Source organism: Centroberyx gerrardi, chromosome 17 (assembly GCF_048128805.1).
Source record: "Centroberyx gerrardi isolate f3 chromosome 17, fCenGer3.hap1.cur.20231027, whole genome shotgun sequence".
In the NCBI taxonomy this organism is placed as follows: Eukaryota; Metazoa; Chordata; class Actinopteri; order Beryciformes; family Berycidae; genus Centroberyx; species Centroberyx gerrardi.
In genome coordinates this window covers 23,386,347-23,413,448 of record NC_136013.1, presented here as the reverse complement: position 1 = coordinate 23,413,448, position 27,102 = coordinate 23,386,347, and the positions used below count along the sequence as shown (strand labels likewise).

At 42.9% G+C, this 27,102-nt stretch overlaps 1 protein-coding gene across 29 annotated transcripts in view; it reads right to left on the bottom strand.

Moving 5' to 3' along the window:
* Positions 1–27,102, bottom strand: part of nrxn3a (neurexin 3a) — a 353,072-nt gene that overhangs the window by 199,584 nt on the left and 126,386 nt on the right. For 18 of the 29 annotated variants that reach the window (XM_071914343.2, XM_078289650.1, XM_078289656.1 and 15 more), the window contains 6 exons: positions 8,125–8,328; positions 5,864–5,890; positions 2,572–2,691; positions 2,145–2,265; positions 1,624–1,884; positions 654–844 (listed from right to left, as the gene is read on the bottom strand). In XM_071914343.2, coding sequence (XP_071770444.1) covers positions 654–844; positions 1,624–1,884; positions 2,145–2,265; positions 2,572–2,691; positions 5,864–5,890; positions 8,125–8,328 — 924 coding nt within the window. The remainder of the gene's footprint in view (positions 1–653; positions 845–1,623; positions 1,885–2,144; positions 2,266–2,571; positions 2,692–5,863; positions 5,891–8,124; positions 8,329–27,102) is intronic. The other 11 variants (XM_078289649.1, XM_078289652.1, XM_078289658.1 and 8 more) reach the window with 1 other exon arrangement.

The following is a 27,102-nucleotide window of genomic DNA, read 5'->3' as shown; positions in this document are numbered from 1 at the left end:
CTCATAAAAAGCACATACAAGTTAAGCCAATGCTATTGTACACAATAACAAACAGCCTATTACCATACTTTTAATAAATATTTTTCACTCATACAACATAGAAACTAACAGAAAAATGCTCTCTCTGTTGACATTATTCTGGGTGTATTTTCAATAAATTTCGGTGAATTTCTAAATCTGTTTTGTCGTTTTTTTGTCTTTAGACCCTGCTTTCATGAGTAAATAAATGCACCATTTTTTTTTTCCTGCAGCACAAACAGGATAGTAAATGAAATTGCTTTCACCCTAAACCATTCAGATCTGGTCAGAAACTAGGACACATTGTGTTGCTTTTTTTGATGGTACTAATTGGGCTCTCTAACTCTAACTTAAACAAATGAGAAAAAAAGGGAAAACAAATATATTCAATGTTCAACTTAATGTTATGACGGGCAAAAACATTCACAAGAAAAAATAAATTAGCTGTACAAAAATAATTTACATGCAAACAAGAAAAGGTTGTGTAAGCTGGCCCATAACCTTGTCAAGATGCAACAATAACAGCAAAAAAAAAAGCACAACTTGCTATTTAGCTGTATTAGAATTGGACATCAACACAAAACAAATTAAAATCTGGCATATCATAACAGCTGGCATATCCTGTGTGTGCATACCTTTCAGGTCAAGGTTCTTGGCACCATTGATACTCTGACTAGTGGCTGTAGCATCTACTTTCAGTGTGTGGGTGTTGCTGTTGTCACGGGTGATGACCACATTGTGCCACTGGTTGTCATTCAGAGCCCTCTCACTTTTGCCCTTGATGAGGTTGGGCCCATTGCCAAGGTCAAACACATAGTGGACGTACCTGCAAGGGATAAAGGTTATTGAGAGATGCAGAACGTTTATGGGATCGTAACTTTCTGCCTATAAAGCTATACGATACCGTTTTTGCACACTGGCGGCCCCATATGGCAGCAAGAGGCAACTATTTGAATTTTGAGGACTTCGATAACCAAGAAATCATTTAACGTAACATCAGTAAACTGCACAAGGCATGCTTATTTTTACCATCCCGGTCAGTCTGTGATTGCTTTATACTAATTTCAATTTGTCACTTCATGTGGGTGGAGAGATTTCCCACCAGTGACCCCATGCCCAACACTAGAATTCAATTTTAGCAAATTGGGCAACTCTATGGTGTCTGGATTGGGGGCAATGAGACGCTCTACCTCTGTTGCAGTTCCACTTTGTGATTTAGGCAGATAAAACAGCTGGATTTTATAATTCAACTATAAATGCCCATTAAATTTGAAAATATCTGACAATTTCTAACGCACTGGTAAGGTTCCTTATTTGCAGCATACAAAAGTTCAGTAGCTTCAGTAGTTGAAGTAAATGTTGAAGGTTCCAAAGTTCGCAGGGTTACAAATAACCCTTTATAAAAATAAACACTTGGGTATAGGCTTGGGCTGATATTCGATATTATCAAATATCACAATATTTTGTGAATGTCGCAACATATAACCCCCCCCCACACACACAATATCGTATATCACGATATTTCGGCAGGACAGTATCGCGATATTACATTTTGGATATTGCCCAAGCCTACTTGGGTACAACTATAGTACCAAGTCCCATTACCCTTTAACCAGCTCTACAGCGATGAAATCGTTGCCGTCTCCCGAGTTGAAGAGTATGAAGCCGTCCGGAGAGGTGGTCTTGAACTGGAAGAAGAGGTGCATGGAAGTGTAGGCCTGCAGAGTGGCCAGGCTCAGGTAGCTGCTCTTGGACTTGAAGGTGACGGGGTCGGCGATGATGGAGCGCATCCCGAAGCGGGCGTTGAGCTCGCAGTAGTCTATGTCACCGTTCTTGCACAGGTCGATGTAGAGCATGCCATTGAATCTGAGGACAAGGGAAGGAATAGGCACTCATGAAAGTTATGTTCTTTATCTAGAAGGACCTATCCGTTTTTAGTTGTTGTTTCAAGTCTGGAAGAAAGAGACCTCTGTCAAGCATATTTTGTAGGGAAAAACTCCAAGGCTTGGATACTGGAGACACTGAGCTAAATAAATCTCCAGAAAATGCATTGGTCACTTAGCAAGAAATAAAAAAATGAAAAGGTACAGTAATGTATGAAAGTACATTGGAAGTGTACTAAATACCTAAGGCTTTGCAGATGGCCAATAAAGCTGGATGGGATGCTGGAAAGGAAGCGGCGCTCCGTCATGATGCCTGTCTCGATGTTGTGGAACTCCAGACGAGTGTGGTCACCCGCCATTTGGCCTGAAGAGGGGGCAGGGTGGAGGGGACGGGTTGAAAAGAAAGACAAAAAAACAAAAAGAAAAGAGAACGCTGTCTGACACTAACACAAAAGGGCTGAATTTAAGGAGAAAATTGCATGAAAGATATTGGATGGTTGCAAACTGGCACTAGTACATGCTCATTTGTAACTTTTTTTTTTAAAAACAAAATTGTGGTCTATTGTCAAATTCTATGCTAAAACACCACACCATGGTGCGAAACCATTCACAGAGGCAACATAAATTCAATTTTCTCTCAAACATAAACCGAGGGGATGCAGTTAAATACCTTCTGCTACATCATCGTCAACTGTTAGCTTGTAGGTTTTGCCCCGGCGGACCACGCGTACCGTATGCCACTCATTATCATTGAGTTTTTGCCCAGCATACAGGGTCTCTGGTCCCTTGCCTGAGAACGATGGTCAATCACAAAGTTAAAGTCATCCTGTGCCTAAAACCAAACCTTTGTTTTCCCACCACACTGAGCCTCTGAACATTAGCAAAAATTCTAGAAACAGCTTGGTAGCTTGAAAATGGCTTTTAGCTTAGTTTTAAATCTATTTCTTATACCTTTGGAAAACAAAGGCTTGATTTCATCAATGAAATACATGGTATGCAAAATAGCTCTGTGACAACATCTGTAATTCTCATAAAACACACCACTACATAGATTTGAGTCATGGCTTTCAAATGGTTTGAGCAGAGATAAAGCAACTGTGTCAGTAGAAAAAAAAATGAATTGCTTTTACTCATCATAGGATAGGAAAAATCCTTTCCTTTCACTTCTTTCCTTCCTTCCTACCTACCTACCTACCTTCCTTCCTTCCTTCCTTCCTTCCTTCCTTCCTTCTTTCCTCCCTTCCTTCCTTCCTTCTTCCATTCCTTCCTTCCTCCCTCCCTCCCACAGTAGGTTACATCCACTCAAAAACATACAGTAACTGATAAGCCTAAGTGCAATATGAAACTTCATTGGCTTGCTGTTCTTAAAGTTGGTACCCAAATCTGTGGTGAAGCCTGACACCTAATGGTGAAAAGTAGGGTACTGAACTGGCCATCTGCTATTGGCTGGTCTTGGTGTCATGTGATGTCACCTTCTGAGTCACCACCTGGCACCAAAGACCAGCCAATGGCAGATGGCCAGTTCAGTACCCTACTTTTCCATTAGGTGTCAGGCTTCACCAAAGATTTGGGTTTGGGGTTTAATTACTCTTTAACAACAACCCCACATCAGCCTCAGGAAATCTCTTTCACACAAACACTTGACACTACCTGACTGGCCTCCACACTGATGAAAGGTGCAAGACTCCTCTACGCTTTCTCACCCTGTCATCGGTGGAGAGCTGACACAAACAGATCTAGGCAGGGGTGCATACAGTGGAAAACATGCAGATCTGCAGATCGCACATCTACACAGATAAAAAGCCACAGGTGGGCTTGCACACATCTGCACCACTGAATAGCGAAACCCTGAGGGGGGATGCTAAATTGATTTGAAGAATCTGTTGTCCATATGTTCTGTTAGTTGGTGTTAGCAAGCTGTAAAAGCGCTCAAGCTGTGGATTGGAGTGACAGAACCTGCATCTTCAATAGACTTGAATAGACCTATTGAGATGGTACTGCATGTGCTACTGTAACATACAGGATAAAGATGTTTGTCCTTCCGTCCCCTGAACTCTCTCTCTTTTCAGCTTCACTTCAAAGCACTCTAACATGTGTACTGTATCTTACATAAGACTTCTCAAGGGCCCTTCAATGTCAAAAGCACAAAGCTCCGGGACTGTTACGCAGCCCTGTAAGTACCTTCATCCTCTCCGTGTCTGAGAGCAGATATTACAGACAGAGATTTCTGAACTGAGCTCTTCTTCAGCCTTCAAGAACTCTTGACCCGTACAGCCTGCATCAACTTATGCATTACATTTCCAGCGGCATAAAAGACCAAACCACTGAACTGTGACTGAAATTCTCAGCTTCTTAAAGCTGCAATATGCATTTTTATTTTTAAAGCTATCAATAAATACAATACATTACACATTTTCAGTCTGTCTGTGACCCTGTGTGCTCAAGCCTTAATCCCCCATTTGCATTTAATTGGTTTTTCAATGATGTTAGGGATGTTTTGGGGCGTATACCATTTGCTGTGGGTGTGGCCAGCGGTGAGCTGGTTGTGGCTATCAAGCTGAGACTAGCAGCCACAGAGCAGAAAGCAGTAAGAAAAGAAAGAAACAGCGAAGCTAAACGTTCAAAAATAGAGTGAACGTCAGCATTGCTATTTTTACATCAGATTGGCTGCAGTCACCATCTGCTTCTTGAACACCTGTGGAGGCTTTACAGATGCAGGTTACCTCAGACTCAGGCTAGATGACAGCTCATCAAGATGAGTGACAAGTGTTGGGGCGGGAACTTGACCAACTGAAGGCGAGGAGGGCAGGACTAACAATACACTTACTGTCTCAAGGAGAAAAGTTGCATATTGTAGCTTTAAGGGGGCTAATAGAAAAGCTCATCATTAAAATACTCGTTATTGTACTGTAATGTTTTACCTTTTCTCCCTCACTTTTTGCAGGTATAAAGATTATTAAAGCAAAGATCTCCATGGCCTATTCATGAGTAAAAGCGATCCATGGTGATGTGTGCACAACCCATAATGCAATAACACACTATAAACCAGGGTGGGCTGAAAACAGCATATTTGCAGATGCAAACAGAGCTCATCAAATCACCATTCCTATACTAATTTATAAATTGAAGAACACATGACATAATGCAAGATGCTGGATATTGTGCTTTCTGAAACTTTGCTTGCATTTACGTTTATTGTTTTTTAAACGTTACTGGAACCAAAGGTGTTACAGTATATAAGGTAATGATTGTATAACTATTTCTCTCCTTGCCCTTGTAGCCACTAAAGTTGGAGAATATACTAAAGCAGTGCTCCATTTCTTATCAAGCTACAATGAAACTCTGTTTGCATGGGACTGTCTACAAGACTGTCTCACTTAATATCATCAATTATTATTAAAAAAAAAAGTGATGAGTGGTGATTTACTAATCTTGCCAGGGCCAACATGCAACCTGTGAGAATCATTTCAAATTTATACAACTACTGCAGAAAAGTTAATAGTGCAGAAAAGTGTGAAAATGGTTTAATTCTAGACATTTTTGTCGAATACGAGAGCATGGGATGACTTTGAAACGTCAGGGTATATATACAGTGACAACATATTGTCTTTTACTTGTAAGTTATTCTTCTAAATTCCCATATTCAAAATATAAATACCATCAGCAGGAAAAACTCCCTAAGTGTTTGACTTGTGAAAGTTAAGGCATGTCTAATAAAAAATTCAAAGATTATCAAATCACCACTCATTCCATTTGACTGTGGCTATTTCTGTTGGTTCCTGTTGACCTACTGGCGGTCAGACCAGCTGAACGGACAATCTCATCCTCCACACCATAAGGATAAGAGAAAGGGGGGGCGGGGTTTGCAGGAGACACATTTCAAAAACACATTTCCTTTTCAAAAAGCAGCATCAACATATCATTAACATAGAAAGCAAAATGAAACTTGAGTGTTAACTTACTGGAGTTACAGTTTATCCTGATACAGTCTAGATGGGGAAGAATAAATGACAGATGAAATTGCATCCTTCAAGGTTACAGCTGCAGACATCCAAAAACAAGAATTCCACCCTTCCGGGGACGTCCACATGCAGGGAGGCGGCCATTTTATTTATTTATTTACTTATTATTTGTATTTAGCTTTTATTCAGTGAAAATTTGTGATGAAATAAAAAATAGTTTAAAGACTTCTAAAAGGAGAATTAATCATAGAGAACATACTGTATGCTACTGTCATTCATATCAATGCACTGAAAGCAACTTTACTAGGAAGAGTGCTGAAAAAAATTTGATCTTTTCTTTTCTTTTTTTGCTACATTTGACTGATACCATAAACTGTTCAAATTCATCACTTCTTTAGGCAGAATATTTACAGTAAAATGACCGCTTGTAGTACCAGCCACATCGGTTTTCAAACCCAACATTGACTTTTTGACTTTGATTTTGGATCCCAGATTAGAGTCAAAGCCACTGGCTCCAAAGCCTCCGCACCAACTTGTTGGCTAAACAGGCTATTAAAATCATATGTCTGATATTTAGCAAGAAGGTGGTGGTAGCCATCCATCTTGGAGCCATGGATCTTTGAAATATAACATGTTTCTGATGTGCTATTCAAACCAGAAGAAACAAACACGATAACCGAATTTGTAAGGCAAAGTAGCATAATAGGAAATGGATAACTCAATAGTCCCATTGACGCCATGCAGCAAAGTTGCTATGTGCGCCTACGAGGGACAGTGTGGGCTGGTCACCATGTGGCTGGTGGTTTCATGTGTCGTCAACCGCAACAGAAAAGTGGGAGCGAACAGCCGCGATCCAATCAGCACCAGTACCATGCAGAGGCACAGGAACCCCAACCATCAAATCTGGTATATTATCCTAATCTTACATGTTTCTTAGAGAAAAAAGGCTGTAGCACTTTTAAACTCTAAATATATAAAAAATATGCTATTATGTATTCAGAAAGGTTCTGTGGAAATACATACAGATAAATATAAGGAAAACAAAATATGTCAGCGCTGACCAATTACAGCTTCAAACACTTTTTTCCTAAATCCATGTTGAATGAAAACTAAGGTATGACTTGACGTTAATTAACGTAATTAATCTATAATTGATCTAAGTGTGACTCTGTAAACAAAAAAATCTGCTAAAACTTCCATCACTGTTAGATTTTCAGATTTTTTTACCACACATATGCTAGATATAAGTTGAGGTGTGTGAATTAATTTCCATCACGGTGTGCTTCTTTCCTTTTTGTAACACTTTGGGAGTGTTTGTAAAAAAAGAGAGAAGTGTAGTCTTGGGGTCGCAGCCAGCTGCAGGTTTTGCTGGGCTCTGTTCTCGGGCTGTTCGCCTGACGGGCCGCAGGCTTAAGGCCTTTGAAGGGGTGAATACCATCTTTTGACAAAGCATGATGAGGAATGGAGTTGACAGCTAAAAAAAACACACACACACCGAAAAGCATAGACTCCCATAAAAGACACCATCGTCAGCAAAGAAAAGCACCCAGAAAAACAGGAAGATGAAAAAAAAAACAGAAACGACTCGATTTAAGACAGGAAAAAGTGATGTTAGTAAGAGAAAAAAGAAAAGTGTTGAAGATTTTTTTTTTAATTATTTCCTGTTGAAGAATGATGGATTGAAGATCAGTTGGCATACTTGGTGGAAGTCACCTCTTAGAAAGTCTCAGCACACTTTTGCTTTTTAAAAAGGCTCTAAATATAGATTACACTTTGAAGCTCAGTATCTCTGATGACTCTGTCATACTGTACAATATGTTCTGCTTATTGTGCTGTGACTGTCTCAAAAGCTCTTTAAACAGGAATATGGATATGGCTATGGTGTGTCTGTTCAAAAGATGGGCCAAACATGTTTACCAATGACAAGAAATGTTTTAGTTACAATGGAGTAGCCTAACAAATTAACCACTAAGAAGAGTGTTATTCAATAAGCAGTCCATGGTTATCTTTGTACACAAACTGCATTAACATCCATGCAAATAAGAGAAACCAGTTGTCACTTATGTACGGCTTATAGCTCTCATAAATCTTTTAGGGATTAGAGCGATGAGTAACTGATGAAGAGAATGAGCACAAAGAGATATAAAGAGTGACAAGAAAGTCGCCACTCAACGGGAAACCGTCTCACGGTGGCGGTGGGGGTGGGGGTGGGTTCGGGGTAGATGGGTGGGGCGGGGGTTGGGGGTGGGGGCATACGATACCTAGGTTGACCGTGAGTTTGACGCGGCCCCCGTCCAGCTCGAGCCGGAGCGTGTCGGCCGAGTCGCGCGAGGTGGTGGCCATGAGGAGGCCGTAGGCCCGCTGGGAGCGGAACCGCAGCGAGACGTCCTCCGCCTCCGTGTGCATGACCGTCGGCATCACCACCTTCATGTACATGCTGCCGTCGTAGGAGAGGATGGAGGCCTCTGGCGTGAGAGAGAGAGAGTGAGACAGAGAGAGAGAGAGAGAAAAAGAGCGATGTGAAGGTTAGACTCACTTTTGAAAGGGATATCGATATTTTTGGATCAGCTGATACTTTGTGCTGATATTCAAGATCTTTACATTTGACAACTTTCATGCCTTAAAATGACAAGTATTGTTTTCCCCACAATTGTATCCGGGGTAGAAAAGCCTCTGAAACAGCATTTAGACCATCATGGGACACTAAAACTTGTGAAAACCCATGAGGCAGGTTTCATTGCAGGTTTTACAGATTGAGTAAAATCCTCCCGCACCACACTGGAATGATTTCTTTGGTCAGACATCTGATATTAAAGCAAAAACAATAAGAACATATTGACTAGCTGTGGTCAGAGGTGGATGACACTGACTGGCCAATACTACATTTTTAATAAAAAAGCCAATATCAGCAAACAGATATACCAGTCTAACCATATTTCCAAGTACCATCCTTGTGCACATGGTGTTGGAATGCGATATAAAACTAAAGATCCACTGTGATGGAGAGAGCAGAGCAGGGGTGAGAGATCTACAAAAAGAGAGATAAAGCCAAGTTCATGCGAAAAAGGGGCCAGAAAACAAAAGATTTTTTAGGGAAGTGTGAAAAGAACGTTGAGCACAGGAAATGAAAAAGCGACACGAGAGACCGGGGGAGTGTGTCGGGTGAATGCTAAGGAGGGGAAAAGAGATGGAGAGGTGATGAAGAGGGGAGGTCGGATGAGGCTGAATAGCGTGTGTCAGACGCACCACCTGCTGCGACATATCTAGTTCAGGTGGGGAGGCGGCGGGCATTTGCATCGCATTCATACGTACACACACACACACACACACACACACACCTCTTGCTGGTTTGCCATCATTGCTCTCGGCTCACTCTTTTCAAAAAAAAAAATGGAAAACAGATGTCGAGCACATCTGTGTGGAGCAGCGCCGAGTTGGAATCCCCTGTGGCGGATCTAACGCTAGTCATTTACACTCAGATGACAGCCAGGGAGGAGGGCTGGGAACCACACACACACACACACACACACACACACACACACAGGATGCTATGCATGATATAGGCTGAGATATGCTGAAATAAATCCATAGACACACATATCAAAATTATGAAAATCTATAAAAAATGCATTGAAAAAAGGCAATCTGGCATCTCTGTCAGGATGGAGAATGAAGTCATTGAAATGGCACATAGTCGCTGTCTGGTGAAAACCTTGTATCTCCAAAATGTCTACTTTTTAGGAACGATGCAAAAACACCATGCATTTTGAATCTATGTTAATGGTTTTTGAAAGAGTTACCAAAGCCTCTCAACCCATAGAGGAGCATGCGGTCCTTCAATTTAACTTAGTTCACCCAAAAATGAAAATTTTGTCATCATCTATTCACCCTCATGTCAGTTCAAACACTGGCAAAGTTTGTATGTCAGTATAACACACAGCGGGTTAGCTGGCACAGCTTCATTTCAGCCTTCTCCAAAACAACTGGAGTGAATGGAGACCATTTCTCAAGTTTTTCTTTGAGTTCCAAAAAGGGCAAAAAATGACCCTAACATTTATACAAACAGCATGTTCTGAAGCTAAATGATTGTATTGTGGATCCAAAACTCCAATATTTACCTCAATATCACATATCACCTCATATCACCGCACTTGTTTTGCAGAACAATTATGAATAAAGAGCGGCGTCTTGATGTCAATGGCAATGGCCAATTCTCGCCTATTTTCACTAGTGTTAAAAAAAGCTCTTTATCTCAAAAACTATAAATGGTACAAGTATGGTTCAAAGCTTGTTATAAAGTAGAGAAGTGCAACATATTGACCAAGTAGTCAGAATTCACAGAAATGCAGCATGTGATACTTATTTTCAACAACTATTGCACATAAAATGTAAAAAAAAAACAAAAAAAAAAACAGACAACTAAAATCAAGTTGTAGACACAACAGCTAGGGAGGAAACAACTCTTGTTTCTGGTTCCTGACAAACCATACCAATTCTATAGTGGGTTTTTTTTCAGGCAAGCCCTTGCCACAAGTTTCCTTACATAAAATAAAAACACCCCTCCTGAATCAAATAGGAAAGATCCTTGCCCTTTATAAGAGTTCAAGTGAAATTATTGTGCAATACCTAAACGGAAGTCTAAGGGGCGCTATCGTTACACGGCAGGCTGAACTAGGGCAGCAGGCTGCCGTGTGTGTGTCATGTGTCATGAAGTGGTTGAGGCCTGACTAAGCTAATGCATTGGCTTAGTCTGTGATAGACTCCCCCATATGATACACTTTCATATGGGGGAGGGACGCAATGTGGAAGAAAGCACAGCCAAAGTAACTAAGCTAACACCGAGTCTGTCCGGTAAATTGAGGAGTTGTATTTATTATGTGTATTTATGTGTATTAAGTGTATTATATATTTTACTATTGAGCAGCATATACATACAGAGCAGGTGACACTAGTTCTTTTTGGTATGTGCATGTGTGTGACACTTATCAAGAAAAGTTCAATGAGCTTTATAAAACAATAAAATAAAATAAAATTAATAAATAAATAAATGATAGCCTGTCTTTTTATCCCTTTTTCTCTTCTTCTCTCTCTTTTCACTCCTTTCGAGGCAAGTAGCCAGCATGCACAAGAACACTAATTTCCTCTGCAGCCACATGAGAGCTCGCACTCTCCTGCTACACTCACATGAACACACATACACACATACACACACACACACACACACACACACACACACACACACACACACTCTGACTAGCCACTCCCCGACCCTACACACACCCGTTCCCTGTAGAGCGTCGATAGAGAAAAGCGTTGATGTACTCTACAATTACACACCAATCAATATGTTATTACGTACGATTAGATGCTTTTCACACACACGCACTCACACACACACACACACACACACACACACACACACACACACAAGCACTTCCACTCTCTCTGTCCCCCTTTGGCTAAAGTCCAAGGGCTTGTTCCAGAGTTTGAATGGCAAGTAGTACAGGGGACGAGAGAGAGAACAGGAGTGTGTGTGTGTGTGTGTGTGTGTGTGTGTGTGTGTGTGTATGTGTGTGATGTCATGTGTAAGTGCCTTGGAGAAAGAAAAGGCAGAGATGGGAGAAGGAGAAGAGAGAACACATTACGCATTACATTTACAGAAACAGGATTTACAGAGAAAGCGATGGACAAAAGGGTTAAAAGATAAAACAATGGGGCGAGAGAAACCAAAGGATGGCCAATTTAAATGGCCAGGGAAAAAGAGAGAAATAGAGAGGGAGGGAGAGTTAGTAAGATAGCAACGTGTGTATGTTGGTCCAAAATGCTTCAGCAAGACACCTGACAGGAACTAATATGAGGCAGCATATTGATCATCTTGAGATTCTTGCTCGTTTCACTTTGCCTCCATCGCTAAGCGGTCACTGCTTTGGTGTTTTTTATTTGATAATAATAATAATAATAATACATTAGACTTGTATAGCGCTTTTCTAGGTACTCAAAGACGCTTCACATACAGGGTAAAATCATTTAATAGAAAATTTATAATAATAAAAAGAAATAAAAGACAAGAATAAAAGTAGGTAGTTAAAAACTAGAGGAATCGAGAGATGGAGGGAAGGGAGAGGAGGTTAACAGGTGAAAGCAAGCTTGAAGAGGTGGGTTTTGAGGGCCTGTTTGAAAGAAGGCAGGGTGTTAGCCTGTCGAATGTGGATGGGGAGGGCATTCCAGAGGGAGGGTGCAGCAACTGAAAAGGCCCTGTCGCCCCAGGTCCGGAGCTTGGTCCTGGTGGTCTTGAGAGTGGTTGCATCCGCGGACCTGAGGCATCGGGTAGGGGTGTGACGGGGGATGAGGTCGGAGAGGTATGGAGGGGCCAGGTTGTGTATGGCTTTGTAGGTGGTGAGTAGTATTTTAAAGTCAATCCTATGTTTAACCGGGAGCCAGTGGAGGTTGTGAAGGACAGGGGTGATGTGATCTCGGCGGCGGGTGGAGGTGAGCAGGCGGGCAGCGGAGTTCTGGACATATTGAAGTTTATTAAGGGTTTTGTTTGGTAAGCCGTAGAGGATGCTATTGCAGTAATCGAGTCTGGAAGTTATGAGGGCATGGATGAGGGTTTCGGCAGCGGCAAAGGACAGGGAGGGCCGGAGGCGGGCAATGTTCCTGATGTGGAAGAAGGCAGTCTTTGTGACCTGGTTGACATGGGGTAGAAATGAGAGGGTGGGGTCAAGGATGATTCCAAGGTTGCGGACCTGGGTGGAGGGGGTGACGATGGAGCCATCGATGTTGAGTGAGAAGGTCTGGGCGGAGTGGGTGAGGGAGTTTTGGCCGATGATGAGGATTTCGGATTTATTGCAGTTGAGTTTGAGAAAGTTCTGTTGCATCCATGATTTTATGTCTGCAAGGCAGGTGGTGAGGGTGGAGTGGGTGGTTGAGGTGATGGTTTTAGAGGAGAGGTAGAGTTGAGTGTCATCGGCGTAGCAGTGGAAACGGAGGCCATGACGGCGGAGGATCTGTCCAAGAGGAAGGATGTACAGGATGAAGAGGAGGGGACCAAGCACTGAACCCTGGGGGACACCATGGTTGACTGGGGCGGTGGAGGATTTGCAGTTGTTTATGGAGATGTAGTGATGTCTGTCAGAGAGATATGAGGTAAGCCAGGAGAGGGCGGTGCCGGTTATGCCGAGGGAGTGTTGAAGGCGTGAGAGGAGGATGGAATGGTTGATAGTATCAAAGGCGGCGCTGAAGTCAAGGAGGATGAGGACGGTGAGGAAGCCAGAGTCAGCAGAGAGAAGTATGTCGTTGGTGATTTTCAGTAGTGCAGTTTCAGTGCTGTGTTTGGAGCGGAAGCCGGATTGGAAAGGTTCATAGAGGTTATTGGAGTCTAGGTGGGATTTGATTTGAGCAGCGACAACTCGCTCAAGGATTTTGGACAGAAAGGGGAGGTTGGAGATGGGCCGGTAGTTGTTAGGGATGTCAGTGTCAAGACCAGGTTTTTTCAGTATGGGAGTGACAGCAGCGAGCTTGAGGGGGGGGGGGACAAGGCCAGTGGACAAGGAGGAGTTAATTATATTGGTGATGAGTGGGGAGAGTGAGGGGAGGCAGGCCTTGACTAGAAAGGAGGGGATAGGGTCGAGGGCACAGGTTGAGGACTTCATACTAGTGACTATGGAGGATTGGTCGGTTTCAGTGATTTCACTGAAGGATGTAAATGAGTGACTTGGAAGTAGTGGGGGGTTGGGTTGAAGGCCAGAGAGGGTGGTGAAGGAGGAGGCAGCCAGCTGGTTGTGTATTGTGTCAATTTTAGTTTGGAAGAATGATAGAAATGAGTTGCATTTGCTGGTGGTGAAGGAGTTAGAGATGGTGTCCATGGGTTTGAGGAGTTTGTTGATGGTGGAGAAAAGCAGTTTGGGGTTGTTGCAGCCAGATTGGATGATGGAGGAGTAGTGAGAGGAGCGTGCACTGTTGAGGGCATCTTTATATTGTTGTTGGTGAAGTTTGTAGGCATCCAAGTGGACAGTGAGACCGGTTCTTTTGGCAAGTCGTTCCAGTTGACGGCCCTTGGCTTTGAGATGGTGAAGCTGATCGGTGTACCAGGGGGCGGAGTGTGTGAAGGAGACGGGTTTGGTTTTTATGGGGGCAATTTCATCAAGACAGGAGGAGAGTGCGTCATTGTAGGTATTGACCAGGTCAATGGGGGAGATGTTCGGAGTGAGGGCATAGTCGGAGATGATGTCAGCCAGGGTGGAGGAGAGAGAGGAGGGGTTGATGGACTTGAGGTTCCGGAATGTTATGGAGCGTTTCTGTTTGACAAGAGGGGTGGGATGTCTATGTCCAGGGTGATAGCCAGATGGTCGGAGATGGTGAGGTCGGTGCTGGTTAGGTTGCTGATGGTGATGCCGGAGGTGCAGACCAGGTCCAGTGTGTGTCCTTTCCTGTGGGTGGGGAAATCTATGTGTTGGGTAATATTGAAATAGTGTAGAATGTCCAGGAGTTCCATTGTGGTTTTGCAGTTGGTAGAGTCGACATGGATGTTGAAGTCGCCTAGTAGCAGAACAGATGGTGAAATGGCACAGAGCTGAGTTAGAAATTCAGACAAGTCAGAAGGAAATGCAGGGTTTGGCTTGGGGGGGCGATAAATGACAGCAGTGACCAGAGGTTTAGGACCAGGCAGTTAAAAAGCAAGGTGTTCAAATGAGGAGGGGGTGGGAATGGATATTGCAGTAGTTTTGATGGTTTGTCGATGCAGTGTCGCTATTCCGCCACCACACCCGTCCTGGCGTGGTTTTTCCAAGTAGGTGTATCCAACGGGTGCAGTCTGGTTGAGGGAGAAGTATTCCAGGGGTTTTTGCCAGGTTTCAGTGAGGCAGAGAAAGTCAAGTTTGTTGTCCATAATAAATTCACTGAGGATGAGGCCCTTGTTATTTAGGGATCGGGTGTTGAAAAGTGCAAATTTGAGATGTGGTTGTTTCTGAGTGGGCTGGTTTGCTTTGACCAATGTTCGTAGGCAGGCAGAGTGCACGTGTTGTTTGTTGTGGTGACGTAGTGGAGCTGCGGCAGTGTGCCCGCTGGACCAGATGGACGGGATGGCATGCTCCGACCCCGAGTAAACAAACTTTCGCCGGGAGCCTCTATGGATGTAGCTGGGTCGGCATAACAGCCCGAGGTTTATGATGGCTGAGATGCATAGAGGTGGAGTGATGTGGTTGTTGAATTTGAAAAGTTGCGAGGTGGAATATTTCAGCATCGTGTAAGCCGGGGAGGACGATTAGCATGATACTAACAGCCTAGCTGCTGGCCAACTGAGAGACGGCGGTCCCAGCCAACAAGGGCTAACCGCACCAGGACAGCTGAGAGGCTGTCCGGGAAAGAACTCTCAGTAGTAGACAGCACTGAGCAGGGACGGAAGGATCCAGAAGTGCCGGTATGAGGCTGGGGAGCGTGTGCTGAGGAGGGTAGCTAAGGTCCCAGCCAGGGCGGGCTAACCGTAGCAGGGACAGCTGAGGAGGCTGCTAGCTGACCAGCTGACTGGAGAGGCAGCGGTCCCAGCCAGCAAGGGCTAACCGCACCGGGGCAGCTGAGGGCTGGCCGGGATAGAGCTCTCGGTAGTAGTGGTAGCGCTGGGCAGAGATGGGAAGATCCAGAAGTGCAGGTTGTCGAGAGAGTCTCTGACAGCAGCAGCAGCGGCGGCAGCAGAGTGGCAACCAGTGAGACGGAGGTTATGCAGTCCAGAGTTGGGACCCACGGGAGAGTCGAGACGGAACAATCGGGCTGTGCTCGGATGGGACGGGTGAGGCAGTAGAGTCCAAACACTTTGCCTGGAGCGGGAGCTGGTGTAGCTGCTACATTAGCTGGTGTAGCAGGCTAGTGCATGCAGGTATGTAACCACGAAGTCCGTCAAGGTAGCGATCGGGTGGAGAATATGTCCAGACACAACGTGATAAAAAGGTACAAAAAGGTAGAATCTATGGTAGGATAAAAAGTCCGACAATAAAGCTAGCTAAAACGCAAAACTAATGCAATCTCAGATCTCAGATCTCAGATGGAGAAGCGGCGAACAAACAGCGCCAGCGTCCTCTCACATCCAGATTCATCCAAATCCAATTCTACATACCAGGTTGCTCCTTGATAAAGAAACTCAAACTTCATCAACAGAAAATCCAAGGAAAAAGACGTCACAGTGCTGGACACACTGTTTGATTGACAGGTGATCTGTGGGAAGAGCAGTGCAGAAACACCACAGCAATGAGCGCTGAGCACCAAAGATGGAGACAAAATAAGAAAACACCACAGCAATAAGCGCTTAGCACCAGTGGCGGACTGGGATTTTTTTAAAATTAATTAAATTCAAAATATAATAAAAAAATACATCACTACTTTACTTGTTGACAAGTTTTCCATGTAAACGCCACATTTTCTATGATCACCAAGTTGGGTGATCATAGAAAATCTGGACTTTTCCCTGTCATATTTACCCTCTTTTTTATATTGTTCATGTGCTCTCAACTCGTAATTCCGACAGTACCTGAAGGCAGCATAATAGCTAGAATACCAGCAGACAAAATAAAAAACAACACACCACAGCAATGAGCGCTTAGCATCAAAGATGGAGACAAAATTTAAACAAGCACAGATCCTGTGCAGACCCACGGAGCGTGTTCAACTGAAACACTGCAGCACGGTTACCTAATTCCACTATCGTTACTTAAATACCACAAGGGAATAACGTTACTTACCGTTTAAGTTTGTAGGGCAGTAGAAAATGTGTTACTGTTTAAGTTTCACTTTTGCTTTCACACCGACAGACTGTGGATTGAGTACAATGCTGCTGGTCTGCTGTCTGTACGTCTCCACATGACAAACATGACGTGATGCGCACATCAGGCGCATTAGAGATCGATTTAGATCCATTTCTACACACTGACCAACTTTTAATTTTGTGCCTCTGAATGGGAAACACTGCATCTCACAGTCAAAGACGCCCTCTAGAGGCCATCTGACGAAGCGTATCATCTCACAAAGCGACAGATGTATGACCGACTGCCTGACCTGAATTTGTCTTGTGATGGTGAGGTTATCACTTTAACCTTAACACTTACCCTAACCTAAACCTAATTTTAACTTTAACCCTAAAACTAAATCCTAATCCTAAACCTAGCCCAATGTTGAAGTGAGGACCGGCAAAATGTCCTCACTTTGGAGAGACTCAACCTTTCATTCTTGTGAGAACATTTGGTCCTAATAAGGATAGCAGTACATGAACCCACACTTCCACCGCAAGCATGAGCACACAGACAATCACTCCCAAATCCCTCCCACTCCTGCCACAAACACAGTCGCAGATCCTTTTTGTTGCCCTGCAGTGGACGCCCCTCCCTCCTCTCTCAGTATTCCCCGCTCGTCTCCCTGCTCCGTCTGGCCTCCTCATAAACACCGAGCTTATCCAATCCCTCGCCTGAATGCCAGTGTTTGTTAAAGCCCGTAATGAGGTGAAAAGCCACCAAAGCTCCTGGGAAACCAGCCAATTGAATCAACAAAGACCTTTAATTGACATTCAGTCCATCCTATCATTGCACTATGTAATGCCTAATCAGGAAGTGGCTGCTGCTATGACTGGGTGATGTTGAGCTAATTTATTGGTTGCTTTTTCTTTTTTAACCTTTATTTACTCAGGGAAAGTTGCTCTTTTCAAATCAAATCCATCAAATGGCAAAATGGGTTATCTTGCCAGGCCATCATTGTAAATAAGAACTTACTTGACTGAACATATTCATACAGTTCCACAAATTCACACTGGGAGCTGCCCAATATAACCACAGTCTTCCACTGATGACCAGTGAGCAGCTCCACTACAGTAGTTGGGGGTTCAGTGCAATCTGCTATTGGCTGGTCTTTGGTGCCAGGTGATGTCACCCTCCATAGAGTAGAACAGCTGGTGACATCACCTGGCACCAAAGATCAGCCAATAGCAGATGGCCAGTTCAGTACCCTACTTTTCACCAATAGATGTCAGGCTTCACCACAAATTCGGGTGGGGTATGGTTACTCTTTAATAATTATAAATATAGATTAAGATCCATCTGATGTCACTATAGTTGCTTAATCATCCACACACTTGCATGCGCTCATGCTCACACACATGCACACTTTCACACCCACACATCTGCACATTCATTCACATGTTGTTGTTTCCTTGTTTGTTTTCTATGTCTCCTTGAGGGCACTCGTTTTTAATCATTGTATGATTGTCTGTTTTGTTTTGGGGTTTTTTTGTAATTAGGTGAGATACTATAAGCCCCTCTGGGGTTTTTTCCTCACCTGCACAATCTGTATTTAGTTGTATGTTGTATTGATTTGTTACCATTTTCTATGTGCGAAATAAATAAACTAAAAACTAATAAACTAGAACTACATTTTAAATTAGCTACTTTTAACCCCTACTGTCTATGTACAGTATATGTATGTGCAGGTGTGTGTGTGTGTGTGTGTGTTGTACTTCTACCCTTGTGAGAACCAGTTTGAGTTTTAGACCTTCGGAGTAGGGACATTTTGCTGCTCCTCATTTCTACAAGGGGTGTGTTTAGGACTAGGGGGTGAGTTTAGGTTTAAGATTAGAATTAGGATTAGATTTAGGTTAGGGTAAGAGTTAAGATTAGGATTAGGGAATTCATTTAGTCAATGAAGGTCCTCATAAGGGTAGAAGTACAATGTGTGTGTGTGTGTGTGTGTGTGTGTGTGTGTGTGTGTGTGTGTGTGTGTGTAAACCTATGCAGGCACGTGTGTCACCACCGATGGACCCAAACATGCATTACAGTGTGCGACTTTTGTCATAGCTGACACAATGAGCCGCTATTGCACAAAGCTTTAACAGAAGCTGCTGCCACTGCCAGCAATAGCAAACCCTGGCCAACATGTGGTGGAGGAGTACAAAATACACCTCTATTATGTGGCACCAGGAGTTGGGAATTGGCCATCCCAGATTACTTTGTGTCCTTACCTGACCGCAAAAACTGTAAACACATTTTCTCTGTGCTTCAGATGGGGCTATTACAGCACGCTGTGATTCTGTGCTGGATTCTGTCCTTGGTGTGAAATTGAGTGCTTTCAAAGACGTGCGGATATGTTGATAGCGGCGAGCGCTAGGAAATCACAGAGTGCCCGCACGAGTGTGGTGACAAATCAACTCCTTCCATTCCTGATGAGGATGGCGGCCAGAGGGAGGCGGCTGATTCCGTCGTCGGTTCCACTTTGCATAATAACCTGACAAATTACAGTGGAAAGTGTGTAGGTGTCATTTGAGGGAGAAACACTCTCGCTAGGAGAAGACAGAGGGCTGGTGTGAAAAAAACCTCATGGCCATCAACAAGTGGACTGCAAGCCTGGAGCAAGAGACACACTCTTACATCATCCGGTCCAAAACCCAACATGATGATGTGGAACACTGAACAGACAGACGCTAAGGATTTGGAAAGGGCATTAGCAGTCTAGGTGCACTAGACATCTAGGTTACACTATTTAGCATCATGCTTTTCACTTTTTCACCAACCACCATTTTGCCTACTGATATTTTCAGTGCTGTTTAGTGATATGCATTCTCTATTCCGCTTTAGTGCTTTGGAGAAAATGAAGCATAGGTGAATGTCTAGCTATGGTCATACAGTGTTTTGCCACTATGCTTAGAGAATGCCTTACAGCCAAATTAATAAAAACAACTATTTTCTTATTACATTCCATATCATTATGGTAAAATCTCATAATTTGATTATAATATCCTGTTATTTGATTCCATACGCCAATATGCGTGCCAGTATGGCCGTGTAGTGATGTATGGGAATACTGTGAAAAGGTAATACATACATGCAGTACACAATGAATGCAAAAATAACACTGATATTAACTGTGTACTAAACTTTGAGCCATAATTCACGTGAACTCAATTGTACTTTCTATTGTGTAATTTATTCTCCAAGAAGGATTTCTGACATTTGGCTTAAGTTCTTTAGATATTTTGTTTGCTCTGATTGTGATTTATTTTATTTTTTTAATTAGTGTTCTTAAAAAGCCTCACTCTCTACAGTAAATATATAAAACAACTTTTATAATACAACAGCTCCTGACAGTTTCCCTGAGCTACATTAACCACCATAATGGAATAATTGCAGGCATTGACAATACATTACTTTAGCTGAACAATGTAGACTTGGACCATAAGGTTGCGGTATCTGGGTAAAAATTGAGATATAATCCATGATGGAGACACAGAGATAGAGATGTAATATTTTTTTCTAGATCTGTACAGAAGAGGATTAGGGCCACATGTGAAAAATGTATTTGAGTTCTGAGTTTAAACTCAGAATTCTGACAATCTCAGAATTCTGACTTTAAACTCAGGACTCAATAAATGTTTCACATGTGGCCCTAATCCCCTAGTAATAAAAGCAAAAAATCAGGTCACATAATTTTCATTTCGGGCCTGAGGGATGTGGCTCAAGGTATGGGAATTTTAGTATTGTGGAAACACTGATACCCTCTTTTAGTGTGGAGTCCAACACTTCTTCTATCATTAGTGCCCAGCCATCTTGAGTGTATGGATTCCAGAATGATCAGGCAGTCAATGTATCACAGTGTGTCGAGCTTTAGAAAAGAACGATGCGGCTATCCCTATCTCTCGGTTCTTTGTCATCCTGAGCTTCTCTTTCTCCCTGGCGTCCACTGCCACCATCTAGCTGGAGTGTTTACAGACACTGTGGCGGCGTTTCAAAGCACGACAACCAAAAACGCTTCAGCTGTATCCGCCTCGGCTATTTCAAGAGCCTGATTCCTCGCCAGAGGACGAGAAGAAAATAAGCGAACGCCTTATTAACCATGACCTTTCTTGAATGAAGCCTCACAGCCAGTATACCCTAAAATCTGCCCTAAATGATAGAGGATGGTGTTCTCATCACTGTTATTTTCAAGTCCCTGTCCATCCTCTGTTACATTTCATCTAATCAGACAACCCGGGATTGACATAAACATCCTCCCCTCTGTAGATGATTTGAATACCGGCCATTGCCTTGCACTCCATTGACATCAATCAGAGGTGATTATTTGTTGTGCCACGGCCCACAGAGGACCAAATATGATAAATGAACCAATAATATGCTGAGACGTTACGTGCCCTCTAAATGTCCTTTGTTGATTCCCATTGGTGTTGCTCAAAGAGTGGGAGACTGTGATTCTACCAAATGGCCACAAAGTGGAGACAGAGCCCACTGTCTGCTACTAGGGTCTGCGGGAAGGAGAGGACAGAGGAGGGAAGGGATGGTGAAAGAGAGAAAGAGAAAAAGGAGGAAAAAAGGGGAAAGAGAGAGAGGGACAGCCAGAGACAAGGAGAGAGAAGGTGGGATGGGAAGTGGGAAAGAGAGGGTATGAAGGAAAGGCGGTCCAGTTCAGTTCAAACTTACACTTTTAGAAATCAGGATTCCAAAAGGATTGACCTAGAACTATAAAAGGTGCTCCTACAAGGACAAGTCCAAGAACCCTATACGGTTCTAGTTAGAACCTATTTCTAAGAGCGTACTTACAAAGCGGGTGGGGAGCAATCAGGTGTCCGAAAACTCTGAAATCATGTGGAAATCAATCAAGTCCTTCACATAATGTGCTCAGCATGACCATTGCCAACTTCCAAACACATTTGCGAACAGAATGCCATGTTTCATTATGTCCAACAAAGCAGGTAGGTCCTACCAAAGTACTACAGAACTGCTACAGCACTACTACTACATTAGTACTACACTACTAATGCAGTACTACTACAGTGCAAATGGAATAACATGGTTCCTAGATTCTGACAAGCATATCCAGACTGACAGCCTGCATAGGGGTCAGTAATTCACTGCTGCAGATACTGCTAGTTTTGGATGTTCACAGAAAAAAGTTTTTCCTTCAGGAAGCCCCAGAAAACAAAATCAAGAGGATTCAAGTCAAGGGGGTCATGGAAACCAAGGTCCACCGGCCCCTTCCTTCCTATCAATTGGTTAGGAACCAGACTATTTGGACAGTGTGATGTCGACGTGGGCATGATAATGGTACAATGTCAGCGTTTACTCCGGCCTGGTGGAGAGAAGAGCTTAGTTCCCAGACTCTGATGACTGATGCCTCTGGCAGCCTGTCCCTGTGACAAACCTTTTTGACTAAGCCTTTTTGCATTTTGACTAATCGATACATAGAAGTTTTAAAAACCAATACGTACACAGGTTTCTACTGCTGAAATCCCCGGAATGGTCCGTAGTGCTTGGGAGAAAATCAACCAAACAATAGAGTTACCCGCTTTCTATTGCCCATAAACAGGAGGCGTATTAAAAAGTATTACCTTCATAATAAGCGATCTTGAAAATGCCATAATGTCATATTTTTACATTACGATACCGTACAGATGTGACTGGATGTACTGGCATCGCACTCGAAAGTGGAGGTAGTCACACCCATCTCGGTTAGCCACATGCTGCAGAATTTACATAAGCCTTTGTGCTTCTTTTTCAAGCTCACAGACTCTTTATGTTGTTGAAATGAAATTCCCGACATCTTGCATATCTAAAGGAAATTATGACTTGCTGGTTTATGGCTAGCCAGTGATAGAGAAATTATTGCTTCCCTGTGAAGAATTTCAGCATCTCAGCAGTCCATCGGTCTAATATAAGACTGTGTCATGGGCTTATTGGCAAGCGGGCAATAATTTTATTCCAGACCAGGTGGAGAAAAACATATCTTTGAAAGTTATGTGTGAAAATATGAAAAATTTGATGAAATATCCTGAAGTGGCCGAAGTCCAACACGTCAGAAAAGTGGTCTGGAGGCCAGATCATAGACTCAGAACTCAACGTTTCTGAATGCACATCAACCATGCCCCATATTGGGAATAAGTTATGATTTCATTCTCAGCAGACGACCCCCCGCTTCCCCAAGGGTTAGGGTTTAACACGGCTCTACTCCGTTCTGATAGTCTGTGGTTTGACTCGGATTCAGCTTGTTTTCTCTGCTGTAGTTTCATTTTCAGCCTCAGTAAGTGCTGATCCAAAGCGCCTCAGCGACGGAGGGAGGAATTAAGTCGGTCTCTTACCAAGACTCTACGGGTGTTTGGCCTGAGCAAATCTAAATCTTCCAGGCACTGATACTTGCTTTGGGCATGCTGACCCCTGAAAGAAAATCCAACATGGAGGAACTGCCATGATTAGAGACTCCTCCATGTTGGATTTTCTTTAATTTAACTTAATTATAAAGTTAATGAATGAATAATGATTTGATGGATGTTTTAAGCACATTTTTAAATGTCCCCCCATCATCCATGACATCATATCCTTTTTCATCATGATAAGAGAAGATGGACAAAATCAGATGTGACCAAGCCGTTCATGATGTGCTAGTTGAATGTCAATGACAAAATGTGATATTATTTATAAAGTAAAAAAAAAAGTATGCACATCCAAAACACTTACTACAGGTGCTGGATCAGAAAAAAATTAACAGAAAGAAAGAGGTAAAATTCACACACTGTATTGATAGCTCCCAATAACGCCTTGCCATTAAAATTATTGGGAGTTATTAATACAGTGTGCAGATTTTACCTCTTTTTCTCTGATAATATGATATTATGACAGTAAAAAATCCTATTAAAACAGCTTTTAAGAACTGATATCAAAAAGATATTTAGGTCCTGATTTCACAAAACGATGCTTCCAACATTGGTGCAGACTGTCATATCAACATCTATTCAGTGTCAAAATGGCTGCCAGGATATGCACATTTAACTTAATCATAACTTAATCATACTTAATCAGGCACTATAGTCACAAATTTCTATTTTTCAAGAAAATTCCGGCCATGAAAGCAGCATCAAGACAAACATGAAAGTTGCAGCCAATATGCAACAAATGGAAGTCAAAATTGACTAAACTCTCAAAAGGCAGTAGTGCACTCACAACAGTATTGGGTTGAATCTGGCTTATGCCCTTTGTTGCATGTCATCATAAGCAGGAAACACCTTAGAACCCTTGCATTGTCAAGCATCTAGGTGTCTTTCAGATCCTGATCAAAAAAGAGAGATATCTCAAAAAGGAATGAAAGGATATGTTGCGGGAGGGATGAATGGAGGGGTTGGAAGGAGTGATTGGGGGAGGTCACATCCTTCCCTTTTACACACTGTCCTCTTGTTGGCATCAAACAGGAGATTTGAGGCATTTATGTCATTTGCTGGCGAGCTCAGAGACCCGTCAGTCTACAAAGGCTGGATTAGATGGACTGAAATAACACACAACAATGGAATAACACACAACAACACACAACATAACAACAACAACCCACTGCAGCCCCTGGATATATGGGCCCCCAATTACCTGGAACCAACACACACGTGCGCACACACACACACACACACACAAAGATGTAAGAAAATACATGTACGCATATACATTTACACACACACACATACAAAATGTGCGTACACGCACACACATGCACAAACAAGAAACAAGAAAAATGCATATAAACATACACAAACACAAAGAGGAATGCACACACACACACACACACGACATAAACTCAACCAAACACTTGACCCTGCAACCATTTTCCTTTTTTTCTGTCTGTTCCAGCAGCTCTCCTCCATTATCTCTCCCTTGTTTCTTGACACCAGACCCAAACCACTCTCTCTCTCTCTCTCTCTCTCTCTCTCTCCTTGTTTCTCTTCCTTTCATGGCTCATTTCAACTTTTCTGGAGGGAGAGCAAGGAAGCAGGCCTGGCTTTGGCTGGTTAGAGATTGCTATGGCAACGGTGGGATGCAGGCATCACTTATTCTGGCCCTCCATCTTGTCATCACTTACTGTGTGTGTGTGTGTGTGTGTGTGTGTGTGTGTGTGCGTGTGTGTGTGTGTGTGTGTGTGGCAGATCGGTTTAAATTTCAATATCATCATTCAAATTCAAGGATGAGGTGACAAAATGAGCTGTAACTGTATGTGTGTGGTATGTGCATTGCATATTATTAGTTTAAAAGGGCAATAAGTACGTTTTCTACTGCCGCATAGCACAAAATGGCCATAATACAGTATATCTGCAGGGGGTTTGATAGAGCTGTTGATCAATTTCCATTCTTAACCGGGTTACTCAACTAACGTGGTTTTGGGTCGACGCATGTAAATACCATAACTGAGTTAGAATCATCAGATTAAACTCAGACTATGAAAAACCTGGTTAAGATGCCTGGCATAATCCATATCAAACAGGTTATTGAATCTGGTTTTCAGACTTGCACTGCATTATGGGTATATTTTGATTTCAACACAAAACATGGCAGTGAGCAATACTACTAATATTGGGATCATCATTTCTTTCCCCTGTATCAGACGTAACCTATTTCTTAGTCAAACAGGCACTCCCAGCCATCTTCATACTTTCATTCGTTCAGTTTGTGGGCAGCACACCACAGGTGGACAGGAATATTTTTACTGGTTTATTCATAGCAACAGGGAGACTCAGTCACAGGGTATCAAAGGTTCATGTAAATAGCTTAATCTGAATGAGTATGCAGAGTATGGACAATAGCCAGGTTACCCTGTGCATGTAAAAGTAGTCAGTGACTCAACAATTATTTCACCAAGTGCTGAGAGTCCTGGCTTTCATTTTGGCTGGACGGTCCAAGAATACTGTGTCCCTAACTGACCGACTCCCCATTGTTGAAACGTGCATGTGCGACTCTATGTCCCTAACTGACTCTCTTTGTGTAGGGCATCGATATAACTAATCTACATTTACCCTTGAGCTATTGTTGTTTGTTTAACTGGAAATAGCTAACTGCAGACGAGAGGTAAGCTATCGTCATTTCATTTAGTTTACCGTTTGGTGCATCCTTGCTTGTATGCACGGATGTATGGATGTATTAAGGTATGGATGACATTAAGGTTCATAGTTTATAGCGGCAGCCGTTGCACAAATACACTTGCGCGTTTGTTGGCGCCAGCTTGAACTCCTGTTTTTGACCGCCGAGTGACTGACTTCCAATTGCTGAAATGGCGTTTGAAATGCAAAATACACTCCGATCCATTCTCCATGCCACATTTTTCAGCCGTTTAAGGCACAGGACGTTGCCCAAGAGCCTGAAAATGTTGCCCTATGTCTCATTGAGTTTCAATACCGAGGAATTATCTTCTGGAACCTACATGAAAAGAGAGTCCAGTACCATTTATGGACACACAGTCATGGGTCAAATGTTTCAGTTCCTGATAGACAATGTTCCCCACGGGCTGCATTCGTGGTTCAGCTAAACTAGGCTTGCCTAGTCTTGTTTTTGCCTTTGTTAGATAGATCACAGTAGAGAGACACAGGAAAGATTAGGAAAGAGAGCAAGAGGGTTGACATGTGACAAAGGTCCCAGGCCGGATTCAAACCATAGCTGTCGCGGTTACATGTTATGCTCTTTAGCCAACGGAGCCACCAGGAGGCCTCAAATTCTGGCTTTCAAAACTCATGACCCATCCACTGTTTTTGAACAATCCCCGCCTCCCTAAAAAACTAAAAAGCATGGTGGTATTTGCCTTTTCACTAGATGTCTCTGTGGGATCTCTGCTCTCATTAGCTAGCTTACTCCTTTATAGTTTCTGTCAATTACAGACCACCATAGCTCAAGGAGAAAAGAGGGGTGGGGCTGTACCAGAGAGGAGGCAAGTTCTATCAATGTTGCAATTCCTACTGGTCGCCTGTAGTAGACAATAAAGGTCATAGATTAGTTAATGCACCTTTAAATTTTAATATTATCTCTCAACTTCAAGGGTGAGGTGATAAAATGAACATCAACTATATGTGTGTTTGTGTGCATGTACATGTGTCTGGGTCCATGTACATGTGCACGTGAAGTAAATGGCCATGGTTGGTCTTTGGGATGCCTGGGGTTGATGTCTAATTGACAAGGTGTCAGATTGCAGCATGGCATAAAAAACACCATTTAAATTCTCATTACAGCTCTGAGCTAGAACTGTCAGATTAGCTCTGACATGTCATACTCTCTGGGGATGGGCTGTGTGTGTGTGCGTGTGTGTGTGTGTACACGTGTGATGACCTGCATGTGAGAGGATGCAAGTGTGTCCAAAGGATGTCCTTTGGAGTGTGTCCAAAGGATTGATTCACCTAAAACTGATTGACCTTGCCATATTTTTAATTAGCCTACTCGTAAGGAGACTTTAAAGGGATGCGCTAAAGGAATGTGCTAAATACT